The 14,531-nt window shown below is 51.1% G+C and overlaps 1 protein-coding gene across 1 annotated transcript; it reads left to right on the top strand.

Annotated features, from left to right (window-relative positions):
* Positions 1–1,011: 1,011 nt before the first annotated feature.
* epyc (epiphycan) lies at positions 1,012–12,544 on the top strand. Its single transcript, XM_086146110.1, has 10 exons — positions 1,012–1,266; positions 3,275–3,504; positions 7,366–7,540; positions 7,839–8,297; positions 8,566–8,775; positions 9,520–9,639; positions 10,148–10,306; positions 10,400–10,602; positions 10,678–10,773; positions 11,761–12,544. The coding sequence occupies exons 2-10, from the start codon at positions 3,283–3,285 to the stop codon at positions 11,929–11,931; spliced, it is 1,815 nt and encodes a 604-aa protein (XP_086002236.1). The 5' UTR covers positions 1,012–1,266; positions 3,275–3,282; the 3' UTR covers positions 11,932–12,544.
* The last annotated feature ends 1,987 nt before the right edge of the window (positions 12,545–14,531 follow it).

Genomic DNA, 14,531 nt, shown 5'->3' with positions numbered 1-14,531 from the left:
GCACACACTGCGATACATGTGTATCCACACTAATACGCTCTCAGCAGCCGCTTTCATATGGAATATGACGAAACTACATCGCTCTGCATTTTGCACGACTGTCTTGTGTGAAACGTCGAGACCGGCGCCGAATTCCCTTCTTACGCAAAAACACACTCGGACAATAAAAACGATGACAACCTGTAAACGTAGCGGCTCATCTTTAGCCGCGGCCTCGCTCCGAGCCGGTCGCACCGCTAGCTTTTTAGCGCCCTCCGCCCGCCACACGTCCCCCCTTGAGTTTTGCCAAACTTTTATCGCCGTCAGATAAATCCTCCGCTGAAAAGAACCGCATCGCGACTCGCCGTTGGCGGAACGCCGGCCCGTTTCGGGACGCCAACTTTAGCGCGGCAGGTGCCGAGGAGTATCCCTCTTTTTTTTTTTCCCCCCCCTCTCTTAGCAGCTAACGTGTCTGCGCGACTGAAATCCGGGCCCCCGGATTCAGATGGGATTGTTTCCCCCGGAGTCTGGCGGTAAACGTGGGGAGGAGGAGGAGGAGGAGGAGGAAGCACAGGAGAGCAGCTTCGCCCAGAAGGTTGGGCAGAGGCCTTCCTCCGAGCGGGGACTTCCTCTCAGCACCGTGCTAACAGGGGCTCCTCACAGAGGTCCCATTGTGTACGTGAGCCCGTGGATCCCCCCCCCCCGCCGCCGCTGCCGCCACCCACCCGACCCCCGAACCCCCCCCATACATGAAAGCAACACATGCCGGAGTTTGGGAAAAGAAATATTTTCGTGCGATTGAGCCTCGCTCTTAGAAAAATAAGGGGTACTCTTGTAAAAGGATAAAACGCTATTATGCCACCGGGGGGGGGGGGGGGGGGGGCTTCGCTGTGTTGGTGTGTGTGTGTGTGTAGGGGTGGGGGGGTGGCAAGGGGTGGAGGTGGGTGTGTTTGGGGTCGTTCATGTGGGGTGGGTGCGCTCGCACTGACCAAAAGCAACCAGCTTGGTTCCAATCATTCTCAGTGCCTTACCTTCACACATAAGCAGCAGGGCACTCAGGTCTGCAGGGGCACACAGACCCACACACACACACACACACTCACACGCACACCCACACACACACATACACACACACACGCACGCACGAACGCGCGCGTACACACGCTCAGATACGTACCCTCCCTTGTCAAGGCACCTCGGCGCGACCTCTCACCATTGGCCAGGACCCGGAGCCCTCAGCATCTCCATCACGGCTGCAGGGAACATTCTGGAAAGCAGGAGACAGAGGTAAGTGTTCCGGTTGCCGTTCCCCCCGCGCCGGCTACCGGCCACCGGCCCCTCCGTTGGGGGTGTGTTGGTTGTCGGGGCGACCCGGGCAAGCACCTCCGGCGAAACGCCGCTATTCGGGCATAGCGGCTAATTGGCTAAAACGCCTTTCCGATCGGATTTCCTTCCCCTTCGCCAGACCGGACGGGTTCACCTGCTTTTCAGGTGACTCGATGACGTTCTCTTTGCCGCCTTTTTTTTGACGGATTCAGCTTTTTTTTTTTTTTTTCAAAAACAATCTGTCAAAATATTATCATCTCATTAGCATCATTTATAGATTTATTTGCTATCGTTTTTGATGTTTTCTCCCCGGGTTGAAATTCCTCTTTTAGCAAACGCTAGCGTGATATCCGCCGGGGCGAAATCTGTCAGGTTTATTTGCTGGCTTTCGATGGTGTTGATGGTGGGGGGGGGGGGGGGGGGAGGCAGAATCGCTGGATATCAGGAATGTCCGACGCAGAGCCAAGCATAACAGGCGGCGGGAGGGGTCGGGGGGGTAAATCTTTGAGACTAAACTCATTCACACATACGCAGTTTCCACACACTGTCCGCTGTGACGGCCCGTATAAAAGCGTTCCTCTGTCTCCGGGAAAAGCCGTGCAAGAAAACCCCTTTTCCACCAGGGATGCTAATCTCCTCCGCCACTAAATTCGCTAAACGGTTATAAAAGTCTTTATCTTACTCCCGGCCGCTCGCGTTAAACAACCCACAAATTCATCGCTTAAATCGTATAAACATTTTTCGGGGGGATACGGGGGGGGGGGGGGGTTTATCTGTAATAATTCCAAATATAGCTGCAGAGGTGTCTCAGTTTTCTCTCTCTGAAAGATAGTTGTGTTAAGAGGATGTGTCTTTCCAAGTGTGTGCGCGCGTGCATGTGTGTGCACACGCACGCGCACATGTGTGTATGTGTGTGTGTGTGTGTGTGTGTACGGGCAGTAGCGCAGCTGAATGGAGCTTTTCCTCGCAGCCATAACTGACTGCCATCCTGTCCACAAACCTCGGTGGAATTTGGAGTTTGAGTGCTGAGACAGTCAGTGACCGGGCCTCATAAAGGCCCTCTGTAAAGGGCGAGGGGTCGAGTTAGTCCCTCTCTCTCTCTTTTGCTCTCTCCGTCCCTCTCCGTCTAACCCTGAGGGCCAACATCATCTTTCCCCCCCCCCCCCCCCCTCCCCCCGCCGTTTCCCCGGGGTTGGACGCCATCCCCTTCCTGAAGCGGCTAAGATACACGTAGCTCCTCGCCTGGCGTCCGCCTCCAACCCCCTGCCGCCGGATGAGTGCGTGGCAGGCCGGCCACCGACGCCGACCTAATCTCACGTCTCACTTAGATCGGCCCCCTTCGAGCTCAATCGTCGAGGCTGAACTTATCCGGCGGAGGAAACGGCCGAGGTCGAGACGCGGGAGCGTACGTGCAAAAAAAGGCGAGCCGTAAAACGGTTTTTAGATTTGAACGACTCACCTGAAATGATACGCTTCCGATCGTTTGAGCCGGCAAAACTTTCCCATGGATCCCTCATGCATCAACTCTGACCTCTGACCTTTGACATACTGCCGTCCGACTCGAGGCAAGATGGCCGCCCCCTCTCTCGGGAGGCCCCCGGGGGCCCCCGGCTGTCAGCGCCCGGGTAATGAATCCGCCGAAAGACGTGACGCGACTGAACTTTTGGAATAATGGATCGATTATGACGCCGATATCGCCACGGCGCCGATTAACCGGCCTTGTTCCGATTAAGCTATTTTGGCTAGCCGTGTCCTACATTCCGGCATAGCTGGATAGTTTTATCGTCCGCCGGTTTTAAGGTGATTAGCTGAAAGTCCGTTTTTTTTCAAGCCGGTCAGTTTCCCCGCATTCCTGTTTGTCCCCGGCGGCGCTGGACTGGCTCGCTCGCCGAGCGCCCCGTTCTCCTTTGGAATTAAAAGTCACTAATCCCGTTGTAAGGTTGCGTTTACGCACCTCTCTGTGCATCAGGGTGAAGGATGAGGAAGCTCGTGCGGCTCGTGCTGGGACTCTTCGTCCTCAAGGCGGCGGCGGCGGCGGCGGCGGCGGCGGCGGCGGCGGCGGCCAACCCCAGGCTTTCCCGACAGGCCGACTTGGACTCGTACGACAGTACAAACTACGACGTGGACCAAGACAATTTCAATTTGGAGAACCAGGATATCTACGACTATGAAGACGGGCTGACCATCGATGACCCTCAGGTAAGAACCACGCATTCAACACTAGATCTTCTCAAACACATCCGAAGGACCTCCTAACGTTCCAACAGGCTCACCGAACTCCTTCGCCTTCTGGAGTTTTCGGCGCCGACGGATACGTGAATAATCCCCTCGGCGGTCATCGACAATCTCGTTTGTTTCATCGATCGATCGGTTTGGGTTCAGTTATAAGAATAAGAACAACTTTATTGATCCCAAAGGAAATTGTTGTGCCATTTAGCGTGCATTTAGCATTTAGCCAATTATGGTGCATTTTCTAGGTAAAGTAAGCTAACTGCCTGGCGTATAGAGACGCACACGCGTCCACGCCGGCTAATCAAAGCGGAAACGTCCGTCACGGTGGAGAATATCGGGTTGTCCTTCCCTACGAATGGCACGATGACGGATAATTTAGCTCAGCTGCCGAGGCTCTGCGTCACCGATTGAACCCTTGCTGTCCGGCGTCCATCTTCAATTATTCATGGATTTTGTTTTCGCGCTCGAGTAACACTCGCGGCGGAATCCCAGGGCTGCCCGGCAACCGTGCAGGTGTTTGTCGGATCGTCTCCCGGCATGCGAGTGCGCCTCGGTGAACTTTGCAAACGGATCAAAATCGCAATATCGGACGATGCGAGTGGCCTCCATGTGGACCGTCCAGCTGCGTGGAAACCGGCCACGCTCCCGCCGTGATTGGCCGACTGATGGAAAGCAGATCCCCGCGGATGTCGAGGTCTCGAACGCCACCTGCATCCACGAGCAGATTTTTTTGAAATGAAATTCCTGCGCAATCACACGAAACACCTCGGACGTCTACTCGCTGGGATGCAAAGTCCGTGAAAGGGGGAAAACAAAAAACCCGAAACAGATCAACGCGATTATGAACGCTAATCTGAAATTCCGGGGAATCGCTTCTAGAAACACGGCTCGGGACGCGGAATAATGGCGAACTGTCCTCGGCCGGTGCGAGGTCAGCGGGTTCGTGGAACACGCAGGCGTTCTGACCCTCTGGAAAACACAGGCTCTCCAGCTTCTCGCACCGGTGCCGGCCAGAATATTTGTGGGATAATCCTGCACTCTCTCTCGGTCGCCGTGCAACATTCACAAGGCTAACGTTAGCATGGAAATGCATCCGAGGACAGCCTGCTCCGATTCTGCTTTGCACAACATCAGCGACGGGAAAAAGGTTTTGCAAGGGGGGGGGGGAAGCTTAAATCAAGTTGTGTGTGATGTGGCGAGGCGAGCTAGTAGCTAGTAGGGCACGAATTGCGCCAAGATTCCCGGTTTTCTCCTCTCCGGAGCACGGAAATTAGGCCGAGGCGGTGTCAAGATGGCACGAGGAGAAACTGCTCTCGCTGGATTTTCCTCCGAGCCAGCGGCCTAAGTGGAACCTGATGTGGATTTCACGGCTTCCATCGAAAAAAAAAACAACAAAAAAAAAAAAAAACGACCGGTCAACGCGGAACCACGTGTCGGACGGGAACTCTTAGCGTCCGAACTCATTCGGTCGGTTTTCCGAGAGAGTGTGGGAAAGTTCGAGCGTGAGCTTTGAGCACGGATTGCTTTTCCAGCGCCGTCTCCGAAAGAGAAGCTACGACCGTTTCGGACGTCTCGACGCGTAATTGCGACGCGGAGAAACATCTGCCGTTTTCCTCCGGTGGGCAAAGGGGAAAGATGAGAGGGCCGCTCTGCAGATGCACCGCTTTCTCCAGAAGTGAAGATTAAACAGATTCGGTTCTTGCACATCAGATGTCGGGTGGGTGGGCGGGAGGGTGCAAACGGAGCGACGATGAGCTCCATGCCTCTGGAATGCTGAGTCTTCACTTTCCACATCCAGCCCTCGCCATTTATCTTCCTTCTCCTCGGGGCTCGTCCCTTTTGGAGAGAAGCAAAGCCTCCTTTATGATCTTAAGTCTGAGCAAATCCCCGCCGTCTGCCTCCTTCCATACGCCGCCAAAACATTAACATACGCCGCTTTCCAGCGTCACAACATCTGCATTAAGTTCAAGTCTTCGTTTAAGGTTTTTACAGGAGAAAGAAACGCCCTTGTAAGGTCGTTTGTATTACCCACAATGGGTTTTTACGCATTAAATCCACCACAGTGTTGCAGCTCCGTCGTATTTGTTATTAATATGGAGGGGTTGAAAAACATCGATGCGCCTTGTGATTTAATCCTGCACGGATTGATATTTCACTTTTTTTTTTTTTTTTTGCCACGAGGCGTCCCGGCGGCTGACAGTCTCCGGCGTGAAATAACTTTAATTACGATCCCGCGGCGAAACCAAGCAGGTAAACAAAAAGGTGCGACTTTAATCGGCGATGATATCGTCGGCGACTAAGCACCCTTCCCATCGGCGCCCGATTTTGCGAGTGATTGTAAGCGTTTTACAGCGGGCCGTACATTTGCGCGAGTCCACGTCCCATATGGAAGCGCAGCGACGGAATATGGTCCTTCCGCCCGGCGCTCGCTCTCAGGCCTGCCCCTGTACGAGCTGTGTTCCCATGCTGTTTTTCCTGTAGTCCCGGTTGCCAACCTTTTTGGCCTCCTCTCTCCCCCACGGGTGTACGTGTTTGCTTTTGGGGGGGCGGCGGGGGGGTGGGGGGGGTGAAGGGGTCTTTTCAAAGACCGGCCTTGTTGCGTCCACCACGCTGTGATTTTGCCAATCTTTAAAATGTGACATTCAGGCCTGGACATCTCCTCATTCCTGCGAGGAATCGTCGTGAATGACTGTTTTTGTCCGGTTGTATTTTGGAATGTGCAGCCCCGAGGCTTTACTCAGTGCGATACCATTGTGTCTGCGTATGTATATTAGCCGTGCGGTTAAAAGCGGTCAAAAATACCAAAATATGGATTCTTGCAGCTACCATGTGTGTCTTGGTTCCACAAGGACCATTCCTTTTTTTTTTTTCTCTGAGCGCTGAGGATGTGAGAGGGCGTCAGGTAATACCTGTGGCGTAGTGTGGAAGTACAGCGCCCTCGTCCGGAGGGTGGCGGCACTGCAGCTCTGAGCAAACAGGTCGAAAAAGAACAACCGGATATTCGTGCGATTATATCGCAAAAAAACCAAAAATAACCCTGTGTTTTCAATGAAAAGCATTTCAACTCAAGATGTTGCTTAAATCACGACTGGCCGCCTTTTTATTTTCCAACGTGATGACATCCCGCCTTGACGGCGGTATAAACAAACGCGCAAAAGCCCTCTTGTTTGTAGAATAAATTGTTGGTTTCGCAGCCGGGGAAGGATTGAGATTTTAACGTGCGATAGGTTTCCCGGAAGGCAACAACGAAATAACTGCAGTCACTTTGAGCGCTAAAAGTCAACAGAACTAGAAAAGCGAATTCATGCTGATTGCTGAAGATAGGTCCAAGTCGTGATGGTATCTGCAATACCGATACGGGTGACAAAGTTTCTGCACCGAGACGTCTCTTGAACAAGAGGCTACACCATCGATTTGGGCGACGAGCTCAAGGCCTCGCTCTGACCGGAGCGTAAAACTACGGCGGCTTGGATGCGAACGTTTACGGTCGACGTTTTTATCCCTTCGGTGCCCCTTTTCGATCACTTGTTGCCGACATTCCGGGGAGCGATGAGGCGGGGAAGCGACCAACGAGTTCCCCAATGTTGCGTTGCGCGCTGAGCGGAAAGTCACAACAACTATCGGTGCGCCGCATTCGGCCAAAGTGCGCGAGCATACCGTGCACTTCGGAGAGGCAAAGAAAGTGCTCCTTGCTGCTTAGATACAGAGGTATGCTCTGCAGCTTCGCTCTTGACTTTGAGTTTTTGGGATATTGACAGAACAAGCAGTTGGTATCAGAAGGTCACGTATCATTTCTCATTTGATTCACCGCTGCTCTTTTCCCCTCAGATAGAGATTGGCACATTGGCCCCGCCCGACTATAACTACCCTGTGCCCGAGGCCTCGCTGGAGGAGCAGGAAGGACAAGAGGAGGAGGAAGAAGAGGAGCTACCCTTGAAGCCTCAGCTGATCCCTCAGGGTTCAGGGGGATCCGGGGTTCTCATGGGTCCGGACACGCAGAAAGGTCTGGAAAAAGCCCGCTCGTTTTGAGCGCGTGTTGACGTAGACGTAGGGTCAATCCTTTTTTTCTTCCATTTTTTTTTATTTTTTGAAACGACGAAGAAGAGAAGGGGGGGGGCGTCCCGCGCCCTCCGATCCTCCGATCGTCTTCCCCCCTGCATGTGTTCCATTTAACTAGCTGTCATTGGTTAAATGTGTCCCGTTCAGTTGGGTTCTGTTGTTGGTCTAATCCGATGTGCGTTCGTAATCTACGACCTGATTCATTTGTCTGTCCATTAATACCTAATCTTGTCTCTAACAAGAGGTGGAGCTGCGTCTGACGCCCATTGACATCCTTCATGTCTCCGGGGATTTCGGGGGCTCTGTAGTACCCGGGGCCTCGGGAGCCTCCGGGGTTTCTGGGTCCGGAGGCTCGAGCGATCCACTGGTCTCCGGCGCCTCCGGGGATATCGGCGACATAGTCCTGATCTCCGGGGTTTCCGAGGAGATCCCCAGCTCCGGGGGATCCGGGGAGTTCCTGGTGTCCGGTGATATGCTGATATCCGGAGACATCTCCGGATCTGGGGATACCGCGGGATCCGCTATTTCCGGAGCGTCCGGAGACTTTGGCTCCGGAGGCTCCGGGATTTCTATCGAACTCCCCCTGGGTTCCGGAGGGTCCGGGGACCAGTCTGGCTCCGGCTTCTCCGGGGATCCGATCTCAGGGGCCTCTGGAGGCTCCGGGCTTTCTGGGGACTCAGGGATAACATTGCTACCTGGAGGTTAGTACTTCTGAAGAGCAGATGTTTGTCTTTGTCTTTCGGTGTTTAATGTCAAACTTCTCTTGTCGCCAATTCCATTTAACTCCTGTTTTAGTTAAATGTGACGTTTCCGTGATGTTTGTTAACCGTGATGACTGTCCTCCTAACCTTCTCCTCTCACCTTTAAGTAAGTCATCCACCCGGCGGGTTGACTGACTTTCCGTGCCGTCTCTCGTTCTATGATCGTGCCTCGTAACCCCGCCCTCCTTCCCCCCTTCGCTTTAACAAGAGGAGGAGCTGCCCCTCGTTCCCACCGTCCCCCACGAGGCATCTGGTGCTTCTGGGGAATTCTCAGGAGCTTCGGGAGCCTCGGGGGCCTCAGGGGACCTCGGAGCCTCTGGAGACTTGGGTGTCTCCGGAGGCTCCGGAACTTCGGGCGTCTCCGGTTCAGGAGACACCGAGGCCCCTGATGTCACTCTGGTCCCTGACCCTGACATAGGTCAGTATATCTACCGCAGTTCATCTACGGCGTGAAACGCCGTTCTCTCGCCACGTACCCGGAAACCGTAGCTTTGGGCGGGGGGAGGGGGTCTCGGATTCCAGGATATCCCGACCCGAACCAATCGGACGCGGTATTTTAACGGGGGGGGGGGGGGGGGGAAGCCGCCTCGAAGCTGCTGCCTCCGGGTCCGTGGCGAAAATTTTGAGGAGCGGCTTGCAGGTGCCAGAAGGGGATTTAAATCACCTCATTATGTGTTTATTTACTTCGCTGACTTGGGTTTTAATTGTGCCGAATAGAGTTCGGACACGTGATCACGACCGCATGCACGTATTAATGACAGCGGACGTTCCGGCGGGGGACTAAATACCGCCGGAGGCGTTTCTTCGTGAGGTTCATTTAAATCAAATCCGCAAACTGGGAGCCGCGGTTGAATTCTTAGTTCTGCTTTTCATTGACGGGAAAACGTTTTAATCTCCTAGCCGAGATCTCGGGAGCCGGACCCTTTTCGGAAAATCGCCTGGCGGTTTTCCCCTAACACGCGTTTCGCTTTTAACGACGCCGTAAATCACCGTGGGTTTCATTAACGCGCACGCGGAAATCATTTAACTTCCACCGATCAGTTAAATGCTGATAGACGCGCTTCAATGCTGCGGCAAACGGCCTCCCGCCGATTGCCGCGCTTGGCTTTCCATGTCCCGTCTAACCTGTTTCCCTTAACACCTCAATCTTCTCTCTAACAAGAGGAGGGGCTGCTTCCGACTAAAGAGACCCCTCAGGAGGGCGCTGGCAGTGTAGAGGAGACCTCAAGCTCTGGCCTCCCAGAGCCTGATGAGCCCGAGGAGCCTGTGGTTGACGGGCCAGGTCAGTATGAACGAACGAAGACCCGGAATCCAGGGGAGACGCGTTAAATAAGTGGACTTTCATTTTTCGCCGCGAAAGTCCCGATTGGGTTGACTCTTCTGACCGACTTGGACTTCTCTAAATCTTGGTGTACTTGGGAATAATTCTCGCATATTCTTGTCCAGATGCTATTATCCACATTCGGGTGAGTACCAGGGGTACCAGCTAAGGTAGAAGGTGCCGCATACTACTGTACCTTTTAAGATACACGTCTTATCCTCTAAGCCAATCATTTACGGTTCAAATTCTTACCCGAGTTTAAGCAGCAGTCGCTCTAGTAGTACTAGCAGTAGTAGTCGTAGTAGTAGTAGTACTCCTCGTAGTATTCGAAATGCTAAACTGATAAGTATCCGGTTCTGTTGAAGTACATGTTTGCAAATGCATTGTCCCAATAGCAGGCGGATATCTAGTAGAAGCGGGTCGCCTCGGTTACGGTGGAGTGACATGCTATGCTAACCCGCTCCCGCAGGCATGCCCACCTGTTTGCTGTGCATCTGCCTCGGCGGTTCGGTCTACTGCGACGACCTGAAGCTGGACACCGTCCCGCCTCTGCCCAAGGACACCACTCACTTCTACGCTCGCTACAACCGAATCGGCAAGATCAACAAGTCCGACTTCGCCTTCATGAGTATGTTTGGGGATGGCGGGACGCTCGGACGACGGCGGGAGACCGCCCCCCGCGTCCCGTAGCCGATGTTGACGTCTCCTCACCTTTACCCAGACAAGCTCAAGAGGATCGACCTGACCGCCAACCAGATATCGTCCATCGACGAGAAAGCCTTTTTGGGCCTGCCGGAGCTGGAGGAGCTGGTGATTCGGGAAAACCACATCTCCCAGCTGCCCGCCCTGCCGGAGACCATGACCCTGATCGATGCCAGTCACAACGGCATCAGCAGCAAGGGCATCCACAAGGAGGCGTTCAAGGTACGTCTCGGCTATTTCAAAGCGGGTGCGGTTTGACGTGCGCAGTTGGTGAAGGCGTGAATCTCTCTCGTGCAGGATATGACCGGCCTGCTGTACCTGTACCTCACAGACAACCGCATGGACTACATCCCCGTGCCTCTGCCCGAAAGCCTGCGATCTCTACACCTACAGGTGACCGCGGGGCGCCGCGCTCGCGTCTCGCAAAAAGATCGGCGGCACAAACATCCTGTCAGAAAGTAACCTTTCGGTTTAGCCTAGCATTCTACTACCCCGTGGTTGGTTCTGACAAGCACGCTTCCTGGCTCCATCGCAAACGGTCTGCCCTTGCGGAGCGCTTTCGCACAAACATTCACACGCCGACGGCGGCAGAGCGGCCGTATAAGGCGCTAACTAGGCCACCGGGAGCAACCGGGGGTTCGGTGACTTACCCGAGGACCAGCCTTCCAGGCTCTTCCAACGGCCGCCCAAATATATACCATATATTCATACACACATATACTTTCATACACTACCATATGTACTGTATGGTGGTATGTGAAAAGAAAACACTGATATTAGCTTGACTTGATGGATATGTTTTGCAAATATACAAGTTAGGAAATATGTGAATGAGAGGGTGAATGATTTTATGTCTCTATATGTGTGAATGAAGAAGTGAAAGGTGTGAATAAGTGAATGCTGTATGTCTATGCGAAATGTAAATAAGTGTGTGGTTGTTTATATGTATGAGAGGGTGAATGATTTTATGTCTCTCGCTAATGTGTGAATGAGGGAGTGAATGGTTTTGCGCCTCTAAATGAGAAAGAGTGAATGGTTGTGTGTCTGCGAATGGTGTATGTGAAAAGTAAACGAGTGTGTGTGTGTGTGGTTGTGTACATATGAATGAGTGAGTTGTCGGTTGTCTCGTTATGACGTGTGACTGGTTGCATGTCTGTGTGCATCCCTGTGATTGGTCCAGAGTGAACCCAATCAACCAATCACAGCTGGGATAGGCTCCTGAGTGCAGGATAAGCAAACGAATGGATGAATGTAACTGGATTATTTTGATTTCCGGTTGAAAACATTTCCAAAAATGACCCGAGAACACGTTTTAACTTGAGAGATTTTTCTTGTCACGCAACGATCGTTTTTAATCACGAACCTTATCTCCGATCGCAGCGCAACAACATCCAGTCGATGCACGAGGACACGTTCTGCAACCTGCACGACTTCAACTACATCAGGAACGCGCTGGAGGACATCCGTCTGGACGGCAACCCTCTCAACCTCAGCAGGACCCCGCAGGCCTACGTCTGCCTGCCCCGCATCCCAATCGGGGATCTCATTTAACCACACAAACACACAGCTACACTCTTGCACACTGACTCCCAACGAATACAACCACATGCATACATATTTGTACATATTGACACAAAAAAAAACCACACACGCAGACACACACACACACACACACACACACGCGCCATTCATACACACCTCGTTTCAGACAAACAATCCGCTGTTCTTAAGCCATCGCGTGCCGTTCGTATAGATACGTGCAACTCTGAGTGGATATTTATGGTTCATAAAAGCCCACAAACACATAAGTTACGAGTCTGGTGATCAAGCACATACACACTCCTCAAACTGCTGAGTCCTCTTCCTGTCTTCCGGGTTTCTACCCCAGGTGAAACACACACACACACACACACAGAAACGCATGCACGCTAACACACACACACACACACACACACACACACACACACACACACATACACGCGAGAACTCTCAAAAGCCAAACCGTTCCACAACTTGATTAAGAAAAGGTGGTATTCGGAGAAATCAATCGACCAAACACTCCAACGGCCCGGATGTTTCTGTTTACTGTCTGTTTCGAGACCGACCAAAAACAGCCGGCGATTGTTTAAATATGTTTGTTTTGTAAAAATAAAAAAATGAAAAATATTAATAATATTAATATTAATGACAAGTCTAACACTTTTCGGAAATGTACGCTAGCATAAACTTATTGAAACTGGAGCTGAATGAAAAGGTAAATATGAGTATCCAATGCAATAAAAAGACGCATTTTAAACACAAACATTTGTTGTAAAGTCTGTACTGTAATATAAAAAAAAATATTATATTCTGAGAAAAAAAAAAAGATTTTTTACATGAACTGCAATTATTTGGTTTCTTTTCTTTTTTTCTTTTTTTTTTTTTTTTTCTTTTCAAAAAAGGGATGTGTTAACCATGCACGATAGCTTAAACAAACTCGTCAAAGACTATTGTTTGATTCGGGGCCGGGGGGGTTCATGGGGGGGACGGGTGACTGTGGATACGGGTTAAGGAAAATGCTAATAGCTTGCTATTGTGTGCTCTGTATGGAATAACCACAAGTGAATAAAGTTGTTTTGAAGAACCTCTCCGAATAAGGAGCGGCTCGACGTTTTGTTTTATTTTTGTCGTATGGACAAACACGTAGCTTCGGACGCCGTGTCGTGATTTCAAAATTTGCAATATAAAGATCGGGGTTGTCTAAATCGGGAGCTATAAACGCTTAATCATGCAACGCGGATGCGATCAGGTTCGGGAAACACCTCCCTCTAGTTGGGAGTGTTTCTCGATGACATTTCGCGCCACAGGTTTGTTCCAAATTACCAGCGCCTCTGCGGCGAGCACTCAGCGCACACCGGGCTAGTTTGGAAGGAGTATTCTGCAGCACAAATGTTTTTTGGGGGGTTTGATTTAAAATGTTCAACGGGAAACGCTGTTTGTTTCTATCCAGGTGGTTCTGGGACCTCCTCCCTCTTGTCGTGTCAATCCCGACGGGTCGTCAACAGCATCTTCTCGCCGTCGACCACCGCCGAACCTCTCTCCCTCTCCAGGGTGGCGATCTCCCCGTCCGGTTTTGTTCCCCAACCCCCTCCCTGTCCGTCACCTCCTTCTCAGCGTCCATCATTCTCTACCTCCACCTCCACCGGACGACGCTTCAACCCGTCAGAGGCCCCAGAGGCCCCCGGTTACCTGAACCCTTTCACTCCCGCTTTGACTTACGTGAGCCGACGTGGACGGTGTTCCTTTAACGGAGCAGTGATGGAAGCGGACCGACGGGGAAAACATTTAAAGATGCTCTCCTCCTCCGTTTCAGCTGACGGCGTTCACATTGTCTGTTTCATATGGAAACGGGGAAATGTTTAAATAACTTGGTTTGTTCTCTAGATTTGGGGATTTGCAGCTGGTCAGTGATTTTTAGGTACTTTTGCATTGATTTCAGGTCATTTCACCCTGGAATCTATGGTGTCTTTAAGAATAAGAATAAGAATAACATTATTTATCCTGAGTGAAATTGTTGTGCCAGAGTTACTAGAAAAATATAACAATAATAAATAATAGTAGAAAAATTGTATAAACAGTAAAAAATAAGAGAAAAAGGGAGAATAAGAAATACAAACAAACTATAAAGTGTCTTGAGTAACAAGTGAAAAACTATAAAGTGTCTTAAGCAACAAGTGAAAGATAAGGTGTGTACAAGAGAATGAAAAAATATTGTTCATGTAGCTGTTATGAAATACTACACAGTTATGAACATATATACACATAAATTATTACAGTTTAAATTATTACAATTTACAGTAAGTGGGTGAGGTTTTTTTTTTTTTCTTTTTTTTTTTTTTTTTTTAAGGTTTTGAGGCTGAAGGTAGAGGGATTAAAAAGTCTGATAGCCTCAGGTAGGAAAGGTAACGATGGCATTATACAATATTTCAAAACGTGTTCACAAAGAGATATTCAAATTATTTCCATATTTCCTCTGATAATAAAGCTCTGATAATAAATTCAAATGTCAGTGCTTCACACTCACAGCAAGAAGGGGGAGGCCTTCCTGTGTGGGGTCTCCATGTTCTCCATGTTCTCCGGTTTCCCACATGCGATGCAAAAACATGCAGGAG

The sequence above is a fragment of the Fistularia commersonii genome, chromosome 5 (assembly GCF_037954325.1).
Source record: "Fistularia commersonii isolate RoL2024-O1a breed Wild chromosome 5, RoL_Fcom_v1.0, whole genome shotgun sequence".
In the NCBI taxonomy this organism is placed as follows: Eukaryota; Metazoa; Chordata; class Actinopteri; order Syngnathiformes; family Fistulariidae; genus Fistularia; species Fistularia commersonii.
The sequence above is the reverse complement of the archived record's forward strand: the minus strand, read 5'-3'. Positions and strand labels throughout refer to the sequence as shown.